This window comes from Chaetodon trifascialis, chromosome 2 (genome assembly GCF_039877785.1).
Source record: "Chaetodon trifascialis isolate fChaTrf1 chromosome 2, fChaTrf1.hap1, whole genome shotgun sequence".
NCBI classification, from domain to species: Eukaryota; Metazoa; Chordata; class Actinopteri; order Chaetodontiformes; family Chaetodontidae; genus Chaetodon; species Chaetodon trifascialis.
The window spans coordinates 3,198,182-3,220,478 of NC_092057.1; the positions used below are offsets into that span (position 1 = coordinate 3,198,182).

General features: G+C 43.5%; 3 protein-coding genes across 6 annotated transcripts in view; 1 reads left to right on the forward strand and 2 right to left on the reverse strand.

The window, feature by feature from the left end:
* Window positions 1–1,009: 1,009 nt before the first annotated feature.
* Window positions 1,010–7,498, reverse strand: LOC139341453 (suppressor of cytokine signaling 1-like). Its single transcript, XM_070978001.1, has 4 exons — window positions 7,435–7,498; window positions 5,098–5,581; window positions 2,782–2,969; window positions 1,010–2,538 (listed from the first exon to the last, which is right to left on the reverse strand). Exons 2-4 carry the CDS (start codon window positions 5,320–5,322, stop codon window positions 2,214–2,216), a joined length of 738 nt encoding a protein of 245 aa, XP_070834102.1. The 5' UTR covers window positions 5,323–5,581; window positions 7,435–7,498; the 3' UTR covers window positions 1,010–2,213.
* A 1,013-nt stretch (window positions 7,499–8,511) lies between these two features.
* On the reverse strand, window positions 8,512–12,726 carry LOC139341483 (ATP synthase membrane subunit K, mitochondrial-like). The gene is made up of 4 exons (XM_070978038.1): window positions 12,649–12,726; window positions 12,461–12,531; window positions 8,855–8,947; window positions 8,512–8,749 (listed from the first exon to the last, which is right to left on the reverse strand). The coding sequence occupies exons 2-4, from the start codon at window positions 12,527–12,529 to the stop codon at window positions 8,648–8,650; spliced, it is 264 nt and encodes an 87-aa protein (XP_070834139.1). The 5' UTR covers window positions 12,530–12,531; window positions 12,649–12,726; the 3' UTR covers window positions 8,512–8,647.
* Window positions 12,727–19,403: 6,677 nt separating this feature from the next.
* The window catches only part of LOC139350190 (protein kinase C beta type-like), a 31,401-nt gene continuing 28,507 nt past the window's right edge, over window positions 19,404–22,297 (forward strand). Inside the window, exons 1-2 of one of the 4 annotated variants that reach the window (XM_070991419.1) lie at window positions 19,404–19,880; window positions 20,385–20,416. In XM_070991419.1, coding sequence (XP_070847520.1) covers window positions 19,717–19,880; window positions 20,385–20,416 — 196 coding nt within the window. In that variant the 5' untranslated portion in view covers window positions 19,404–19,716. The remainder of the gene's footprint in view (window positions 19,881–20,384; window positions 20,417–22,297) is intronic. The other 3 variants (XM_070991427.1, XM_070991410.1, XM_070991401.1) reach the window with 3 other exon arrangements.

Sequence of the window (22,297 nt, forward strand, 5' to 3'; positions counted from 1 at the left end):
ATAGTGTTAGTATATAGTATGAAACTGGGGCTTTGTGGTGCTTATTACAACAAGACGAAGGATGCTTTCAAACCTGATCCAATGTGCATGTTTTTGACATATGTACGTCTTTTTGAATTCACCAGATGACATCCTTCTCTTCTCTTTCTCATCCTCTACAAAAATAGGAAAGGAGCCTTTTTCCCATTTTTCTAATGTTGTTTGACCGTATTTCAATTAAAACTTGGTCCCCTTCACTGTCCACATGTGCATTTTTCCTTTTTCTGGTTGTGACAATAGTCTTCTGTAACGTCACGTAACGTCCAAACCATCGAAAAGACATTTTCACACTACAAATGAACCGTGGTTTAGTTTGATCTGGACTGAGACCACCTCTGAGACCATGGTGTGGGGGAGAAAAGCCTGAAAGCCGACGAGCAGACGAGTGTGTGTGAAAGGACCTGAAGAGTCAACAGCCACGTGGACAGCTCTGTGAGGTTTTACTTGAGCTAAATGCTAATGTCAGCATGCTAACATGGCAATAATGTGCTTAGCCGACATGATGCTTACCATGGTCAGCATCTTATTTTAGCATGTTAGCATGCTAACATTTGCTAATTAGCACTAAACACAAAGCACAGTTGAGGCTGATGGGAATGTCATTAGTTTTTTTTATAAATTTGATCATCAATAAAAGTGTTGGATAAATGTAAGATTTGACCTGAAGATGGCGCTAGAGTTAACGTCAAAGGATCAACGAACTTACGACAGTCCATCTGTGGAGGGCACGAATGTCTGGACATATTTCGTGTCAATCCAGCCAATAGTTCTTTAGACATTTCAGTCACGTTGGACCAACGCTCACATATTGGCGTCCCGCTAACGTGGCTAAAAATAACACGACAATTGATCTTTCTGCCTCAGAGTATTTGTCACAAACGGGGGCTTTTGGCATCACTGAGAGGCTGGGGTCCATGGGCCGCGGCCTGCTCTGCCTGCTCAGTGGATCAGCCTTTGGTTCACACACATTACATTCTGTAAAGATTTTAATTTATGCAACATCAACATACAACATTTGCAAAGCATCACACAGTTGTTTGCTGTTTCACAGGACTGGAGTCAATAACTACACATGCAAAATAATTTCAAGTGTCGATGAATAGTTAAAACTGCATTAATCAATATTTCTACATCACAGCTCAATCACATGGCTGCATGTAAAGTGAAAGGGGTCACTCTCATTGGTGAAACCCACAGAGAAATATCACCAACTGGCCAAGTCTCAGCTGCTCTCATCAACCCCCCTCAGCAGGCAGCAGAAGGCAAAACCACCAACCGAGACTCTCGAGCTGGTGAAGAAAGTTCAACATCCAGTAAAGGCACAGATGTTTTTCAGGAGTACGTGGACACCTAAACTTCAGAGGCGGAGAGGGCGGTTGTGTCACTTTCTCGCGATAATTACTTTCCAAAAACAAAAGGTCACTTTCTTGTGATTCCTTCATTAAAATCAGGCTTCCTCGTTTCATCGATAACTTATCTCAAGAAAACAACCTGCTGCTTTCGCATGAAAATTAGGCATTTGTCCCATTATTGAGAGAAACAGCCTATTGTTGTCTCAAGATAACGAGATAATGAGCCCATTATTACCAGAAAACAACTCTTTTGTTCCGAGATGACAAGATAATTAACCCAAGCACAACTGCAACCATGGCGGCTCGTGGCTTCCGTTCAACAAAGAGGGGAGAATATCAGACTTTCACTCATAATATGGCCGGAAACAACTGACTATTTGCTAATATTTTAGCCATAACATTATAAACTGGTGGTATGTCAGCTTCTTTGGATATATTTCTGCCCTCTAGTGGACAAATATAGATTAATGCAGCTTTAAAGAGCAGCAAATAAGACATTTTTATGGACGTGACAAACTGATATGTATCATGGTGACAGTGGTGCAGCAGTTACACAGGATTTGTTGAAAACATGTCTTGTATACAGTATGTAGATAACAAATGTTGATTTCACTCTACGTGTACCATTTTGATAATGTGTGCAAATAACTTTTGAATAATACGCAAAACAAATACTCAAGCTGTATTGCAATTCAGATAATTATAAAACTCAAGATGCATTAGCACTATCTGTATTTATGCTAAAAAAAATGTGTGTTACACAAATACCAAGCATTACTTACAATAACATAAAGAACATGTCGGCTCTGTCCACACACGTGTCTATATACAACAAGGGTACGTATGAACATAGTCTTTAATTTGAATGCTGAGTCCAGGTAAGGTGCTTATATTTTCTGCTCCATATGTGCTTACAAGAGCCCTCCTGCACATCTGCTTCAGGCGCTCCGGACGCTGCTTGCGATAGGGTACTGTCAGCTTACAGGAGGAGCTGGTGTAATACGTGAGCAGAGCGAAGAGTGAAGGGAAAGTCCTGTGGCTGCCATACAGACTGAAGAGCAGGTTGTTCAGCTGGACACGCACGCTGGTCGGGCCGTCGTCGCTTTGGTAACTCAGAGTGAAGAAGACGTCCGGCTGGCCGCTGTCTCTGCACCGACACAGCAGCATGCAGTCACTTAGATTTTTCTATAATGCTTATGTGCAACTTTACATGCAGTGCAGGAAAACAGTACTGCAACTTATACATCATATTTTACATCAGTTTTAATAGCCTGCACTGGGTGAACTTTCCCATTTAGGTGGAAATACCCTTTTACAAAGGACACCCGGGCGAGAGAAGAGCACAAACAGAACAGATGAAAACACTCCAGCTGTCAAAGTGGCAGATTACCTGATGAGGAAGGTGCCCTGTGACGCGTGTGCGAGTATTTCGTGTGCCTCCTCCATGGTCATTGAGCCCCAGTAGTATCCACTGTGCTGGAGATGCAGGTAAGTGCGTTTCACTAGTTTGTACTCTGCTGCGCTGCTGAATGGACGGAGGTGTGTGGGAAAGCTCTCAGCATCAGCTCCAGTCACATGCTGAAGCAGATAAGGTAGAAAAACAGTCAGCATGTGCAGCTGTCGCACCTGATATGTGAAAAAACCGTCGGACAATCAAATCAGGCTGTTCTATGGAGACGGCAGGCAGACACAACACAGCTGCCCTGAGCCTCTTCGCCCTGAGTACTGCCTGTCAGGCAGCACACACAGTGGCAGTGGCAGTGGCAACACTGTCGCCGCACAGATAGAATGTCCCGGGTTCGATTCCCGTCTGGGGCACTGTGGGCGCTGGGGGCGTATCCTCCACCATGCCTTCGTTGCCTGCTGCTTATCTAGAGGAAAAAGGCCTTCCTGTGTGGAGTGTGCATGTTCTCCCCGTGTTCACCTGAGGTATCCTCCTCAAAATACCCCCACTAAAAACATGCAAGAAGATCACCACCTGACCAATGGTGACAAAGGAACTGGGTCCCCGGGCGCCGCTGTCAGCTGGCAGCCCACCGCTCCTGGTCTGCCGAGGAGCAAGGACTTACCAGGATGGTCAAATGCGGAGGAATAATTTCACAAAGACGCATGTTGTGTGCATGTGGTGTGTACATTGTTGTGTTGTGATAAATAAAGTATGTCTCTTCTCTTTTGTCAGTCTCTTTGTAATAAAGACAAAAAGTGCAACTGGGAACTCCCTGAATGAATTCAACTGGCAGCTGCAGGCGACCGCAGGGGCTTAACTTACTTTCATTTCCACAGGCACTTTTCCAACATTAGCTTGTTGTTTTAGGATCAACCACACTGCTTTATTCCTCTGGCTGTGAAGTCTATGAAACAACTTATAATGTTTGATTTGAGAGATTGTGTCCTGTCTGAATACTAATCACAGAAACAGCACTAATGCTCTGCGGTGCCGAACACTTTGCACCAGAAGCTTGCAGGCCCTGTGTTCAGACACTGAGAAATGGGACTGAAAAGTTTCCATGTCAACGTTCAAAGTCTGGAGATAAACTCTGATATTTTACTTTTTTGAGCCAAGTTTCCAACCGATGATGCAGTGATAACCGCAGAGAGGTTGAGTGGGAGATTTTGTATTACATGTTTGCTTTTAGTTGTTGTGTTATTACTGTTATTATCATACAACTTTGGTGGGAACAAAAATCTGCACATTTACCTGCATAATAAACAAATGATACAATAAATGATTATTGTTGTTGTTGTTGTTGTTGTTGTTGTTGTTGTCATCGTCACAGTGTTTGGCTGGAACAAAAACCTACTCAGCCCAAAAGTCAAGTAGAAAGTTTGTTATTTGTCACTAATAAAATGACTCATCTCACGACCATAATCATTAAAAAGTGGTTTCAAACATTAGAAGATAAGGTTGCATGTTTTTTCCAAGATAAACATCCACCACAAAGTACAAGTAACTAAATACATTTACTCAACTACTGCGCTTAAGTGCAATTTTGAAGTACTTGTACTTTCTGTGTTATGCTACTTTCTTCTGCTCTGCTACAGTTCATTTCACTCCACCACATTTATCTGACAGCTTTGCAAATTCAGATTATTAAAACAAAATATGACTGACAAATAACTGATCATGTATTATTTAAGAATAAGATGAACAACAGTATATAAAGGAGTTACCAGCTGCAACATTAAAGTCATGCTTACACATAAATGCATCAATACTTCAATAGTCAAGCTTGGCTGGTCATTCAATCCTGAACTGGCCCTCTTCCTCCTGGACAGGTATGTAATATGCCTATTTTATTTATCAAATACATTTTTACACCAATATATGAATTTATTTTAGGCCCTAAAACAAATTAAAAAACGAACGCTTTGGCTAAAGTTAGCTGAACGTAGCTAACATTCGCAGCATCTGTCGGGCAAAGCTTTCTCTGATTATGAGCGTGATGACCAGCGTGCACCAGGAAACCGACTGTAATACGCAAAGCGTGCACAACATCTGTCCGACACGAGCCGATGGCGCTCGTGGGAAACGCGGCCTCTCCAGGAAACACCAGCGCTTTTGTTCACACAGGCCACCAAAATCATCACAACATTAAAGCTTCCTGCGGCTACTTTAAAAAGCAACATTCAAAGCAAAAAAGTCCACAATCTTCAAAGTGAAAAAGTGCTTTGAAAGTGCTTCAAAGTGAGCAAACTTTGCACTGACCTGGCTCCACGTGTCGGGTTCCTCCTGTAACCTGAGTTTGCTCCAGAGCAGTAAATCTAGCTCCCCGTCTGTCGGCTCTTGGCTCTCTGGGTTCACTCCCTCTGGGCTCTGGACTCGTCCTGGCCCCGCGGGTTCCTCAGGGGGCTGACTCTGGCTCTGTGTCTCAGCTGTGCAGTTCTGTTTCTGGCTCTGTACTACTGTTCTGTCAAGATTGTCTCTGACCATCCTACAAAGGAGAATCCTCCTCTCGATCGCCTGTTGCACCAGTTCCTCCACTTTTCACTGGCAGATCCTCCATCACTGGCTCCTTTCTGGTCTGTCATCTGCTGCTCGGTCCTCTCTGAGACTCCATTTTACTTCAACAACAGGTCGAGATTTGAATCGAGACTTATCAGCATTACCACAAAGTGCTGGGGGGGGAGCAGAGGCTGGATGTGCTCTGTCATCTGTCCTTGAGGGACTGTCACTGGAAAATCTGATGAAGCTGAAACACAGAAAGGAGAATGCAGACAGATTCTCTTATTGTAAAATGATGTTTTTGGCCACTTGGGGGCAGCAGAAACAAGTTGTGAACACAACACAGACATATCACCAACTTTCTGGGTAATAAGACGAACTTGCTAGCAAACCATTACTTATCTAGACATCCAGCAGTTAGAGAGCAACGCTGTCGCTCATTCGCAGTCGTGAAAATGAGTCCAATGCTCTCTGTTTCTGAACATGAGCTGAACATGTCACTATCAGAGCAGTGAGGGTGGACCAAAACGGCCAAGTGATGGACTGATAAGCAACGAGCTGAAAGTCACTGTGAGGCTGTGGAAAGCTGAGCAGAGCTGCAGATTCGTCTCTTTGTTTTCACATTTCATTCATTGTTGTTATGAAATATTTATTACAGCTGCTTTAACTCGACTGCAACACATGGAATCCAGTGTGTGTGTGTGTGTGTGAGTGTGTGTGTGTGTGTGAGTGTGTGTGAGTGTGTGTGTGTGTGTGCGCCATCCTATAAACCACAAGTTTATGTTTCAATGGGAGTGGCAGGTGCTGCAAAGCTGACGACTAATGAACACTTTCACTTTCTCAATCAGGCGAGAGCAGCAGAAAAAAGCTGGATTTCCTCTGCACCGTTCGTCATGTTCAGTTGTTTAAGATCATTCCAGCGAGTTCGAGCGCACACTGAGTTTATCCATGAAGCTGCTTTTCAGGGTGAAGTCCTTCAAAATACACGCAACAGACAGAAAATACAAATGTATGAATGCAAAAACTCAGCAACAATTATATTTCTACTTTATAAGGACATTCGTGTACTTTGATTAATTATTGTTTTAGTTTGTGCCTATTTTCTGTATTTAAATAAAGTTTAATATATGACTTTGTTGTAGTGCTTTACTTGCTGAAATAATTATCAGCCTGATTACTAGAACAATATTTTTCAGTTTTAGTCTGTTTTATTTTTATTTTCTGCTTTATGTCTTCTCTCAAACAGTGAAGAATGCATAAATATCACAGTATCTAATAATGATCATTTATTTTGTTTTGTTTTGTTTAAAAAAAAGTCCAACTTTACCAAACATTTAATCTCCAAATCTCGGCCCAAATCACACAAACCCGTTTGAGTTCCTAATTGTGAGCAGACGTGCTGTGTCGAGCTGCAATCAGTTTGTATGAAGTTGTTTATTATAAGAAAACCGTTTTTGAACTGATGAAACGAAAGAGTGGCTGTGAGGTTAACTTTCAGTTTGCAGGGTTGGACAACCATGTTGAGTAACAGTGTCGTACTCGTTTTGCAGGGGCTGAGTGTACGTACACACCGAAATTAGTGCTGCAAGTCAGCACTTCAGCTTCTTAATAATTGTTTCACATGAGATCCAAAGTGCTGGAGCTCAGAAGAATGACAGAAAATGTGAGCATTTCCAGATATTGATGGATTACACTGCAAGAGCTCAGAAAAAAACAAAAAAAAAAACATGGGAAAACATGGAGAAATGCAACAAAAGGGTTTAAAAACTGAACAAACATTAATTAATTTAACAAATTAATTAGCATTAATGCGCATTTGACTGCTGAAGAATTTTAAGGAGGTGATACGTTCATGACACTGGGACTGCTGTGTCTCATCTAAACATATTTACTGGTGTAACTGGGACGGGTTGCATTAACGTTGCTCACCCAAAGAGAACCAAAACGCGTCCAGTTCGACTGAAGTCACACAGTGAGTGCGCCCGCTTCAGATCAGTGGGTTTCTGGGTAATAAGTTTATACCTGTTGCGTTCAAATGCTCACGAAAAAGCTCCTGTAATAAGCGGTGAAGTGCGTGAATTAGACCCAAAGAGTACTTACGGCTGCCGGAGCCCTGCGGAGCTGCTGTCAGGTTCGCTCCAGCCGGAGGTCGCGACTCCTCTCCGCCACAAACGGCGTCTTTTCGGTTAAAGTTTGAACGGCTGGAGGCGGAGCCGCCGACCTCAGAGCGCTCCTGTCAATCAGCGGCTCAACTTCTCCCTCCACACGCACGCCAACCACACGAAGAAAAAAAAAAAAAGTTCAAATGTTCAGGTGTTCGCGCGTGCTTTCGCTTTCACTTTGGCCCGCTTGATTCCTTTAAATCACGTGACTGCCTGCAGTGTGCATTTCAGTGCGCGCGTGCGCGCGGTTCAGCCGTTTACTCGCGCCAGTTAGATGGTTTTGATAGTTAAAAAATAAAAAAAAAACACGATAATTAATTAGACGATTAAACACAAAACCTTTCGATTCGCAGGAATAACACGGTGTTACTCTTTTCACTGTTCAACACAGCTGCAAAATGATGAAAATCAAATGCTGGGAACATCAAACATTATGCACTATAAATAACTTGAATCTTATCATAATCTAGATGAGGGCCTGTTCTCTGCTTGCACACAAACACTGAATATAAACTACAAACTGTCACAAGAAGTCGAGCCGTTTTTTTAGTGCACATGTGCACGAGCTGAACAAACACACAGCTGTCAGCAGACAAATTAACCAGCAGACGATGACTTAAACATTTCTTACCACGTTATTTTACTTGCTGTGACGCTCTCAAACCCCGAGGCCGAACACTGTCCATCAAAACCTCCAGAAAACTAAAAGCAGTGTTGGGTGCACCGTTTATTCTCCTCCTACTCAGCAGCAACTCTTACAACATGTTGCTGCATTTTAAGGATCTGCTGAACTCTTAAATGCACAGTTGCATGTGGGTACTGAAAAAGCATCTAAAAATTACTAAAAAAAAATTAAATTGTGGTTTGGTTGTAGTTCCTTCTGCAGCAGATGGACGGACGCCTTATGAGGAAACAATTTCACTGCGCACACATTCATACACAAACACACACACTGATGCCATGGTAACCAGTGCGACTTCTTACCAGCACTGACCAATGATCAGACCAAGCTTTTACATAGCATTTATTGACATTTAAGTGCCTTACAGCTTTAAACTTTCTCATACGTCAACACACTCGATCCTCCGTTTCTTCAGATCATGTCAATAATGCTGAGTGAATATAAATAATGACAGTCTGAGGTGGATGTCTCAGGCCGTGGGGCTGGACGTCTGGTCCTCTTTTTTGTTTCGTCTGTGCATGAAGAAGGCAGCTGCTGTTACAGCAAGGACCCCATACGTAGCCAGGACATACTGCAAGAGAGTGGACAGGGACATACTGCGAATGAAGTGGATTTGAGGTGAAAAAGAAAAATATAAATAGCAATATTTCACTGTGCCTGCGTGTGTGTTATGTACATTTCGGCGGCCGATCTGGGTATAGCTATTAAAGTATTTCCTCCAACCAGTCAGTTCTGAAGAAGCTGGGGCCTCAATGCCAAACAGCTGCTTCTGAAACACAAAAAACCACACACACGCACACGCGCACACGCACACACACAGAAAGAGAAAGTGCTGCAATCAGAACACTTGATATTTTTGCATATTCTGGCTCCATGTTAAGTCACATCAAAATGTAGGAGAAGCAGTTTTAAAGACAAAGTAATGACGTTTAGAAACGACGCATCATGGCAAGTGAACTCATCGTGCATTCAAAGACATGAAAGAAGTCATGCAGAGAAAAAAAAACACATGAAGATGAAATGAAAAACATGAACCATAAAACCAAAAGCGACATCGAAGAACCCCGAGCGGCGGCGGCGGCGGCGGCGGCTCATGAGCTACAGCGGATTGCTCTCAAAGTGTCCCTGAGCGAGACGCTGAAGGCCAAGAGGCTCCTGGTGGGCAGGTCGGCGTCCGGCATGGTGGCTCCGCCGCCACTGGAAGCGCGTCTATGTGAATCCATTTATCACATCAAACAGCGCCAGAGCTTTGCCAAGTCAAAACCAATGTGAAACATTCGCCGACGGGAACACGTATTCAATCCAACGTTATGAAACATCAGTGCTTTGGCTCTAGAGACGAGGGCCTCTTCCCGACTTTCACACATCCATAAACCAAACTTCTTAACTCTGTGACAAGAAATTGAGCAATTTCTTCACAAATGTCAGTGACATTCGTGCCAAAACGCATTCTTTGGCATGTCGAAACAGGCCGTTGGTTGGCTGGTATGGCATGGCAGAGCAGGAATGACTAACTGGTTTATGGTCACATTCAAAACATCATTCAAATCAGATTAAACCAAATCATCCATCAGCCGGAACCACAGCTGATTGTCCGGGCTTGCTGGCATCACGCAGCCTTCTTGCCCAGTGAGCTGGACTGTGCGATAAAAGCCTGAAGCTGTCAGTCCCTTCAGTCCCTTTGGTCCAAGACCTTGAAGTTTTCTTTTGATGCACACGCCGACACGAAATCCAAATCCAAACCCTCCGACATCAGCTGCCACAGACACACGAGAGCCAGGCTTTTTTCACAACAGCTGACAGGAAAATGTTTTTTTACGATGCTGAGCACACGATCTTCATCAAAGTAACGACGTTAAACATTATGATTGAGTTTAAAGTTCATGCCTTTTTCAAGCAGGCTTTTTGGTCCGACACGAGGTGGCTGTTCAAGAATTAGCCTGCAAAATAAGATTATTCTCATTCTTGCAGGGAGTTCAATGAGCCACTCTCATGGAGACCTTTAGCTTAGCTTGGCATACAGAATGGAAACAGGGGGGGAAACAATTAGCTTTCTGTCCCACTAAAAAAGCAAAAATCTGCCAAACAGCACCAATAAAGCAATAAAGAGTTAACATGGTATATCTTGCTGGCTAAAAGCATAAAAAAAATGCATGTTGTGGTCTCACAGGAAGTTATGTATTTGACTATGTCTTGGCCACACACAGCTGTTTCCCCCTGCTTCTAGTCTGCATGCTAAGCTAAGCTAACCTCCCCCAGGCTGTAGCTTTCTGTTTGAAGGAATAGTTTGACATTTGGGGAATGCACGTCTTGCAGAGTGTGACATTAGAAGACTGATACCGCTCCCACGTCTGAACGTCTGAAGCGAAAGCCAGGAGACAGTTAGCTAAACCTGGCACAAAGACTAGAAAGAGGAGAAACGAGCCTGGCTGTGTGCAAAAGCAACACATCTGCCTACCAGCACATCTGAAGGTCACTAATGAACATGTTACATCTTGTTAGTTAAATAAATACAAATAAAAATCAAAGGATAAAAACAACAAAGTTCTGGTTTACAGGTTTGCCGCTTTCTCCGTGGTTCCAGTCCTCGTGCTAAGCTAGGCTAACTCCCTCCTAGCACTTGCTTGATTCTCAAACAGACAGGAGAGTGGGGTCAATCTTTTCAACTAATACTCATGAAGAGGGGTCACGTTATTACTATATAGGATCTCTGTGTGTGCTACTTGACAGGAAATATGTCCTTTGAAAAGGTAGCCGGACACTTGTTATCATCTGCATCTCTTTAAATTTAAATGCTGGAAATCCTGGAATTCAATTGCAGGAAACGACGTCCCCATCATGAACATCACACTCACAGTATGTGCGGGGAAACGTAGAGCATATGGATTCATGCGGAAAGGGAAATCATTTCCATTATGAACGTTACACTTGCATAAGTGTGCCAGGGGCGACAGCAGAGTGCTGACGAGGCTGCTCTGCTCAGTGATGCTGATTTCCTGTGCAGAGGGGTATTAGCATCAGCAGAGTAAAGGGGAAATGCTTTTTCCCAGACCTAATACAATGCAGTCAATGTGAAACCGCTCAGCTGACCTTAAGTGTGATGGTCAGAGGATGACTGTTTGAGTCATGCAGAAGCTGCAGCTGCACTCTTGTTGATTTTATTAAGATTTTACCAATAATGGTTCCATTGTTAATATATGTACCCACTGAACAGACACACCTCTCACAGCCGAGCTGCTCACCGAGCTACATCACGAGGACACAGGTAGTGGCTCTATTAAAGGGCCATAAATGTGCCAAAAACCAAGAAACAGGGAATAAACATTTCACAGAAGAGACGCTGCTGTACAATGTGTTGAATTTGATAATCTTATAATAAGTAATCCTTTGATTAAAGTAACTTAATAGACAGTATTTTTCAGATTTACAAAAGAAAAGGCTTCAGGAGACAGACGAAGCTCTAGCAACTAACCGGTGAAGCATTCAGGAGCTGAATGACCAGAGAGGCCCAAAACAGAGCGAAAAGACAGTTGATATCGGTCTTAAATTCATCAGGAGGACAAACACGACTCTAAATAAATGATGATGTCGCTCCATCACTGCTGGATGCGTCAATAAACAAATGCAACCTATCAAACTTAAAATGTGACATGTCAGTGTTGTGAGCCTGGCTTGTTTCTGCTGCCCCCAAGTGGCCAAAAGAGATATTGCAGATTTATTTATTTATTTATTTATTTATTTATTTATTTATTTATTTATTTATTTAACCAAGTTAGAAATTTGTGTGCAGTTCATGACTTCATCAACAGACTTCAGGGTTTGCTGCACCCAATAGTTGATGTTTTATTATTTTACTATTGATGATTTTTTTTTTTCCAGTTATTTCAATATTATCTGTAAAACTCTGACAAATTTCCAACAATGCACAAATCTGTTCATCCAATGTTATCTTGTTCTTTAAATACTTGTCATTAGTAACTTTTCTGTGCACATTTATCTCCACAGGTAATTAATAAGTGTGCAAATGACTCATATTTTGCCAAAGTATTGTACATAGTGTATAACCTGTAGATTTTCAGGGTCCTTTTTACTGTGTTGCGTTTGTGTAATTACACACCTCAAGAGATCAGTAAGGCCTCGTTTTGTCTTATTTTATATGATGAAGACAAAACCAAAAGAAATAATATTTTTCGTAAAGGGTGTTTCAGCTGATGTTCAAACCCATCAGAGGGACAAAAAGACAGAGACTGGACATGCAAGTCAAGTCAAATCCTGTCCTTACCTTCACCTCCGTTACGAGATGACCGAAACTGGTGAGGGGGATCCGCGTTTTGACGGGAGAGATCGGCATTACTGGAGACAGTTTGAATGAAAATGTTGTGTTACATCGTTTCTCCTGTCGCACACACTCACTTCACAGTCTCACACTTTGTTTAAATGAACATTTAGAAGGTGGAGGCTGATACTTACTGCACCGCTCTGTTGTTTGGAGGCACTACAGGACGCTTACACAATATTTTCCAGTGCTTCCGGGGGCTGTGACGTGCCGCACACTCTGTCCAATCACGTGTTTCTAGGCAAAGCGCTGACCAATAGGATGTGGGCTGGTGGGCGGAATTTGTTAGTGGTTACGCAATCAGTAGTTCGACTGAGTATGTATGTCCTTTCTCTATTCAACCACAAGAGGGCGAAAGATTAACATTTAACGTTTGATAAGGTACGTCCACCTGCACACGTTGAGACAAATAACAGCAAAACAACTTTTCACACAACCACTGACGCTTTGCTTTAAGGGTCCTCTGGTTTCCTGCTGATTTCTTTGAAATGTCTCTAAACAGAAGCTGGTATACAACTATTATCTGAAAGGGGCTGAAAAGTAATCTGAGCAGAAAAATAAGTGACCTATAATTTACGCTGACACTGGCAATTTTTTGGTTCTGTGTGCCAAAGTAGGCTTTGAATGAATATCAGAGGTTATCTGAAACTAGCAGTAGTGAATATAGCTAATATTTACTCACATAGCGTGCTTAAGTACGTACAATTTTGAGGTACTGTTTTATGCTACTTTGCACTCATACTCTGCTACAGTTCAGAGGGAAACATTATTCTTTTTTTAAACTGCATTTCTTTAACATGTATAAGTTTTAATTTTAGACTAAGATTTTACATGAAGAACATCTCATCACGTGTAAATGCTTAACCTTCCCATCAGTATATGAAATTGTTAGAATTAGCTGCACCACCAACTGCGCTAAAGTGCTGCTTACATTTTCACAATAAAATCCAATAATAAAAAACTGATGAGTGACACTTCCCAACACTATTAGCTGCTCATCTTCTGAACATGAACCTTTTAATGAAATGTCCACTGCTTGTCTTTTACTTGACTGTCTCCATGTTTATTAACAACATCAGCTACTGGTTACTTTGCAGATTCTGATTATCAATATAAAAAATAATCGTCTAATAAATTATAATCTATATTAATGAATTAAGTCACTCAGAAGTATATAAAGTAGTTAAAATTAGTTAATGCATCAATGATTATAATCCAGTGATATAATCTATAACGGGCCAGTCTACATAACGAGTACTTCTTCTTTTGGCATTCTAAATATATTTTAATGCAAATACTTTTGTACTTTTATCTCAATAAGATTTTGAATGCAGGACTTTTACATGTAACAGTGTTTCTACTCTGTGCTATTACTACTTTTACTTTAGGAAAAAGATCTGGATACCTTTTGCACTGCTGGTTAGGAGTCTATCAGCAGCCATAAGAGAAGCTGAAGGGAAACAGGTGGATTATTTCTGCCTTTAATCAGACATCAGAAAGGTGTCATCAACAAACAGTCGAGCAAAGCTCTGCAGCCTTCACTTCAGCCCAAACTGTCAGACTCAACAAACCTTTCAGTGTTAACAGGCGGTCCGATAAGCCTGAGAGGAGTTACAGGTAGTTCAGAGGACTCTCATGGATCTGGTTTATTGATCTTATCTAATCTAATCCAATGTGCTGCAGGTAATGGGTCTGATCGTATCAGCGCCTGACAGAGACCAGTCGCCGGCCAACAAATCACTGTGGACGTAATGAGGAAGTTTATTCGTGAAACATGATGTCAAACCACTTGTTTGAGGGCCATCCTGTTGTTCTTTGCTGAGAGCTTCTCTGTTTTAGGGCCATTTAGGAGGACTCATAGCAGTAAAATATGATCCTTTGTGGATACTCTGTGTGCGATTCAGCTTTGTTACATGATGTGCAGGCAGCAGAAACCTTCCAGCAGCACTGAGCTTTAGGACGACTTGTTGTCTGAACAGGATGTTTGTGTGTGAGGGTCAATAAATAAATCAAAAAGGAATCGCCGCTTCGAAGGTCCAGAAAGCACACCCACCTCCCACTGAATCTGGTTATTTGTGCACAGGAATCGAAACGGGCGAAGCTCCAAGCACTTCACAAATTCTTTTCTTCGTCTTCCCACTTCTGCCGCCACAGTCCACGCTCAGCACTGAACTGCACCGTCACCTCTGCGTTGGCAGCAGTGGAGAGGAAGCGTGCATTCACAGAAAAAAGGAGGCGTGTGACTGAAATCCCCAACAGCATCTTGGACAGGTCTGCAGAGGGTTTCACTTCAGCACTGTACTTCCTGTAAATGCAGCTCTTGAGTTCCTACAGGCTGTTCATTGGTCGTCTGCTCTGATGGCTACTTGTTGATGATCCCACCACACACTCACTGTAATGAATTTGGAGAGTCAGTTTCCTTAATAAGTCCCAATGTCTGAAATTTGCCTCAAAGGGGTCTTACAAACAGCATGACTCCCTCCATTATTACAGCCTGTTTTCTAGGTGGATGACATGTTGCACCACCTTTTTCCATCTCAGATGCCCTTTTTGCATTAAACCGTCCGGGTGTGTATTCATAAAGAGTCGCTCTCTGTAATGTCTAAATAAATTCTTAGAGCCATGATGTGTGATAAGAAACAGTTAAGACCAGATCCTGTTAAAGATAAAGTTATTCACAGAGCATCTGAGCCCTGAAGAGAGGCCCCTGTTCAGAGCACAGAGGAGGACTTTAAACAGGCTGAAGAGTTTCTTAAGTTTTCAAACGCTGAATGACAGTGAGTTATTAGAGAATGAGACGGTGCAGGGATCATGTTTGCAGTCGATCTCATTGGAGAAGCGTCCACGTCTCCCACCCGACGCAATAACACTAGAACACCAGCAATCACAGGAAGTGATCAAAGCTGAGCCATTTTTCCCTGTTTATGTCCCTATCAAATATATTGTGCCAAAATTACAAGCATGGAAAATAAACGTATAAGCAAATGAATATAATGACTGTCAGCATGTGAGCAGGTCACTGTGTGGGCAGGCCTGTGTTTTCAAACATTCTGCCAGCTAATTTTAAAGTACGGCTTATCATTTATTCAACAGAGACGTTCATTGCTTTAAATACTATTCATAATTACAGAATGTCTTCATAGAGACAGGCCAGTCCATTTCACTGTCCATTCTCTGCTCTCTATCACTAAGAGTGCAATTTTAGTTTGATTCATTTATTCAATCAACCAATCACCTTTAATGGGGGGTCAACCACATTTCGTCTCGAAGATAAAAGCGAGGACTCCTTCCTGGAGCTGTTAGTGAAAACGGCACCTGGTTTCCAACCAGCCATAAACGCTGATTGTTTGAGAGGCTAAACAAGGTTAGAAGTTTTCTGAGGGCCATTTCTAGTCCACTATCCTTACTGTTTTACATGCTGCATTTATCTATTATTGCACTGAAGCCTCTCTCCCGATTAACGAAGAGTATTTAAGACCACCTGAACCTTAATTCTCTCAATGAACATTGATAAGTGTAATATTAAGTTCCTCAGAATAATGCTAAACTGCACTTTTTGTTAGACTTGTTAGACTGTTTACTTATTTTTGTTGCAAAAAAGTAAAATATCCAAATGTTGTTCTTAAATATCTGAAAAATTATGAGGAAAATGTCCTCCAAAATATGAATAAAGCGCCTCATAAAATATAAGTTTTTTAACCAATCAGATTAGCAGCTTTCAGAGTCACAGCGTTGATTAAAAGGCGTAAAAACCTTCCAGCTCAAACTTCTGGCATACGTATGATTTCTGACACTATCGTCATTGAAATACCAAAATTTGTCATTTCATTAAATAAATCTAAAGTGTATCACTGCTGGCATGTTTGCAGCTGGTGGCAGGCGACAGATGAACGCCTCTTTCAGCCCCGTTCTCACATCAAACCTGCAACATAACAGGTTAAAACCTGCTCGAGAGGCAGCGGTTTCTGTCATTCACACGTCCCAACCACACAATCACACCCAGCCTCCTTCACATCACACGGCTGCTCCAGAGACACTGGAGAGACATTTAGTCCTCCTCAGTCTAAATGTAGCCAGCCTGGACACCCCAACACCTGAGCTCAAAGCAGACCGGCACATGTTTTAATACACAGAACAACTACAAAACTGAGAGTGCTGAACCGAGCAGGCTGCGTGTTAATGTTTCATGCCTGGTTTGTGAGAGGAACGTGTCTTTTCACACTGTCTTTCTTCGGGTTGGCTGCTGTCATTAATTACTTTTCTGTCCTGGTTTTATTTAATTAAGCACAAATTAGTTCAGGATCATGCAACAAGTAAGCACACATCATGGCAGCTGATAGTTATTCCTCAAGTTTACACACATTAGAGGATAAGTTCACGATTTTCAGAATCAGAAATCTTTTATTTATCCCCGAGGGGAAACTGTTTTTGTTGCAGTGCTCCTTACAAGAATAGCATTAGAATAAAATTAGAAAAGAAAGAAAAGAGAGAGAACTATATATATAAAAAGCAAATATACAAACAAAATATTTATATTGAGAATATATATATAAAACAAAATATACCACAAAATGTAGAACAGAATATAAAACAATATATATACTGAGAAAAAATAAACAGTATATACAAACGGATGTGCAAAGTTGAATTTGGTTTCAAGTCTGTCTTAAAAGAAAGTGCCCATATGATCATTGCAACAGGATTTTCAAAGTCAAAGTCCTCCCTGATGCACTTCCAATGTGCTTTGACTCGTGCCAATCAAATGGATATCTTCATTATTGACAGTCTTTGTGGCACAGACTTCCTGCTTTGTGTTCCTTGGACAGTCTCCTTGCTGAGCCGCAGTAACGCCGTCAGAGTATGGTACACTGAGAGGGTTTGTCTGATTGATCTGTCTAACAGACTGCTGACACCTCATGTTAACTTTAGATAAGCTTTGGAAAGTATTCTCACACTGAGCAATGAGTGCAGGTTTCGTCCTCCATCACTAACACTGAAACTGATTCAGGAGCAGTTCTCTTCAGGGCCACTGTGGAAAGGATTATAGCAAGTAAAACCTGTTGCAATGAGCGCCTTTGTTCAAAGACAGACTTCATCGATTGTGAGCCTATACTTTAAGCATGCCTCTTGGATCCAGGCCAGATTTTCTCGAACAACAATGATTCCCAGCGTCTTTGTCTTCTGCAGCTGTAAGTTTGAGCAGTTTAAATGAAGAATTGTTTCATTCTGATAATAGTTTAAAGCCTGAATAACTACGCAGTATTTCACAAGACACAGCAAAGACTTGTTAATCATTTCAAGACCCCTCTGATTTTTCTTGTTGTCGCTCCAGAGGCCCTGACCCCCAGGGACAAGACAGGCCGACAACATGACGCAGGAGCTGCCTGAGCTGATGTCGTACAAATTCCTCAACAGACCTACAACAAACAAAGTTTGGGCCTCTGGGCTTCTGAGTCAGTTGCCAAACTTTGCCTGGTTGGTAGTCCAGTCTTGTGTGTGTGCATGGCCAGATTAACCTGCTCTGTATGGGCCCCTCCTGCCCACCCACCTGCCTACCTCTATGAAATGTGTTTGCACCCCGCAGCCTCTATTTCACATTCAAGAAATAGTTTGACATTTGGTGAAATATGCATAATCTCTTTTGTGCTGAGCGATAGTGGGACTACAGTCAGATATCTTAGCTTAACTTAGCTTAGCTTAGCATAAACACTGGAAACAAGCGGAAATAGCTACTGTAGCCTGCTTCTGTCCAAAGGCAACAAAATCTGCCAACCAGCACCTCTAAAGCTCACTTGTCGATAAACTATATCTTGTTTTTGAAGCACAAGGAACTGACACGAACAGTTTTAATGTTTCTATAGTTTTCTGTATTTGCTGTCTGTTTCCAAGAAAAAAGCAATTTACCTGTGAAATTACCTTAACTGTACCGAAAACATTGTCTTTCAGAAACTCTCTGCAGAAATGTCCATATAAATAAAAAAGGGGCAGAATTACAGTCAAAATACCCTCAAAATAGGGGAATATACAGTAAGAAATGGCCTTAGCATACAGTATGAGCTGCACATGGTGACACACTGACACAGATCCTGAAGTTAACAAACATAACAGACACAGTTCCTCCTCAGTGATGAAGACATTCTGGCTCATACAAATATACGTTGTTTATTCAGTCACACAAAAAGAAAAGCAGATTTCTATCACTGAGAAATTAACTGGGCAACCAGTATTTCACAGTAGCCAGTTATTTGTTCATCTTTCTCACCATCAGCAACACCAGAGTCCTTTTCCAAGTAAAAGAAGTGAGTAAAAATACACCTGCTGTACCTTCTGCTGCCCCTGAGGTGTGAGTACATACGCCGCTCTCAGAGCTAAAACCACTTCCCCTGCAGTCCACAGAGAGGGTGAACAGGACTGCAGCAACACACACTGTTTACAGAGTTATCTATTTTATTTGACCTGTGTTTGCCTGCGTCTGTTTAATCCATGAAAAATCTGACTGTGGAAAAGACAAGCTGTGGCTTTACTGGAGGCTACATGTGATCACCACAGCGTTTTATGCTGAAAAGCTAAATAAGCTTTACACAGACTCCAGGAATGAATTCATAAGGACCTTTTAATCAATTACACAAATCAAACCAATTGAACCTGCGGCTCTGGGGGCCCCTGATTCTGAGGCCCCCGGGCCATGAGCCGCTGTACCAGGTCAGCGAGCCAGTTTGGTGTAAGTGTGCGCGTGTGTGTCCTATCATCTACTGAAAATATGCAGTAATTGTGTTTAACTTGTGTTGCTGTTGACGGATTGCTTCATAGGTATGACACAACTGCACGCGCGCACGCACCTTTAGTTTAGAGAGAGAGAGAGAGAGAGAGAGAGAGAGAGAGAGAGAGAGAGAGAGAGATGTAAGCAGCAACACATTGGTGAGAACGGGGAAGCAGGCGCGCGGCCCGGGGACCCGCCGGAAGAAGCAGCAGCAGCAGCAGCAGCTTCGGCGCGAGCTGGACGCAGACCGACAGAGCACCGGCAGCACGAGCGACACCGAGGCGGTCAGCGGGGCGAAGAAGAGGAGGAGGAGGTGGAGGAGGAGGCACATGCGCCGCGACTCGTTCCCCCCCGCTGCCTCCGTCGTCTCTCCCTCTCTCTCTTCGCTCTCCTCCTCACCCCTCGTTCCTCTCTCTCGGACCGCCGCCGCTTCCTCGTTAAGATGGCTGACCCCAGCAGCGACGGAGAGGTACCGGAGAGCGCGCGCGGCTTCGCCCGTCAGGGAGCCCTCCGCCAGAAGAACGTGCATGAGGTGAAGAACCACAAGTTCATCGCGCGCTTCTTCAAGCAGCCCACCTTCTGCAGCCACTGCACGGACTTCATCTGGTGAGTGTATGCGCGCGCGCGCGCGTGTGTGTGAGAGAGTGCGTGTATGAGAGGGGGGGAAAGGACACAGGTGATTCACTTGCTGCTGCTGCGGCTCTAATCGGCCTCCTTCCACACTGACAGCGTTGAGACACCGCAGTGTTTCATTCATTGTCATTGTCAAAAACACCGCGATGCGCCATTCCCCCAGTTTTCCACAATGCGACAGCACCGCCAGGCCTGTCGGCGGATGCGTCGTCGGCAGCCGCAGAGCCGCCGCTGCTGCTCGGCGTTTACCGCATCGACCCGACCCCCCATCTCTGAAACTGGAGGTCTGGTGGAGGAATGCAGCTGGAGACACAGGGCCCCACTGTTGCTGCTGCAGCTGTGCGTGTTCATCTGTGTGTGTGTGTGTGTGTGTGTGTGTGTGACGGTGTGCGTGTGTGATTGGATATCTGCATGTGTGTGCATGCGTCATTGTCTGGTGAATTCCCCAAATTTCACATCCGTGTCTTCTGTCCACAGGGGCTTTGGGAAGCAGGGATTCCAGTGCCAAGGTAAGAGCAGTGGCTCATTCACAAATCCCTGTGCTGCATATGGCTGTGGGTGTGTGGACGGATGTTCACTGTCTGAGGGGGTGCTGCTGTGTGTTTGTGTGTGTTTGTTGTATTCAGGGCCGCTGGTCTGCACACTGTTAAGAGTGACCTGTTGGCTCTTTCGTTGACGGCGTGTTGGTGTTGGCAGGCAGGTGTCAAACTCGAAGCAGGTGCTTGCCAACAGTGATAAATGAGAGTGAGAATACTCTGAAGAGGCGCAGGCAGAGGAGACGGCGTGAGATGTAAGAGTAGAAGAGTCGGCGGAGCGGTGAAAGCTGAGATGTCTGGTTTTGGCCGGGGAGAAATGGGAGGAAGACAGAGCAGGAAGTTAGGTTTCTGGAGCCTCTCTTTCTCCCCCAACATCGAGCCTGACGCGTGACTGGAGCTCTAAAATGGTGGGTTTGTGTATGGGTGGGTGGTGGTGTGTGTCTGTGGGTGGGTGTCTAGACACGGACCCCTGCACATGATGGTTTCATAAACAGGCCCTTTGCAGCGACACAGTGACACCCCTCCATCACATGGGTGCTACAGTACTGCAGCAAATATAGTCCTTCTTCAGCTTGTGGTATCACTTCTTCCTCTACACTCATCCATCTCAGACACCCACCTCGGCTCGTCGCGTCACGTGACCAGCCGTTTCCACTTTAGGATCTTGCTCAAGACTTTCATTGATTTGGAGGAGTTGTGCAAAGTTGGCTGTGTAATTCTCTGAAGCAGTGACAAGTTGAAGCCCCCTCATCTACCGAGGCTGCAGGCCCGTCAGAGGCGCTGCTGCTGGTACAGGAAATGCACTGAGGGTAGAGATGATTAACGCTTTACATGCTTCAGTGGCAGCTCGCAGCCTCCTGCGCTGTAGGGAGTCTGTGTGAGGTGAATTACCCTGAGCTGATAACACATATGCATGCACGCTTAAGAAAGCGCGGGCCAATCAGGGCCTTGCACAGGTAGAGCTGCTCTCAGATCAGCAGCTGAAGATGGAGAGAGGAGTCCATCCATTAACGAATCAAACAAACTACCCGGTAATGGTTTGGTGATTTGCAGGTCAAAAGGGCAGGCAGCTGGGTTAGCGCTGGACGTTGATGCTTTGACAGAAACATTAAAACAAACTGTTACCAAAGGTCCGCTTTGCTTGCTTTTCGAGGGTTTTCAGCTACATCTGATGGGCTGGCTCGGCTGTAAGGGAGCTGAATTGGGAAAACAATTAGGCTAAACTTGGTAGCGCTACAACAGTTAAGTGTTGATCATGTTCCAGGTGTGGACAGTTGCGGACCTGCACACACATGCATGATAGAAAAGACGATGGAGAAAAGAGCCTCTTTGTTTTTATTAGGTGAACAACGTAAAAAAAGTGCATTAAAACAACTGTGTGTAGTACATACGTACAGTGCACAAAGCCAGCATCCAGTTTGCTTCACACCCACACGGTCAGCTTGCAGGTCGTGCCGCTCGTGGACGTCCCCACGGGGGCCTTTAGTCGATCAGTCGATTGAAAACGAATCGACTGCTAGTTTGATAATCAACGAATCCTCTTTTTTCTTCTTCTCACTTCGTGGTCTAGAATCCTCTGATGAGTGTTTTTCATTCTTCATTGATGATCGATTGACCTAAATTTGTGTGAATTTGGCTGAAAAGTGACATCACATCTTGACGAGTAAATCTCAAAGTAGCTTTATTTTCACCCAGAAGCCTTTTGACCAGCAGATCGCCAAATCGGTGTTTACTGAGTCACAGCAGTCAGAAAACATTGACGAGCAGCTTGTCTGTAATTTGAACTTCATGGGTCTCCCTGAACAGTTGTTCATTTTATGTGGACAGACCAGTTGGACGTCTGTCAATGGGGAC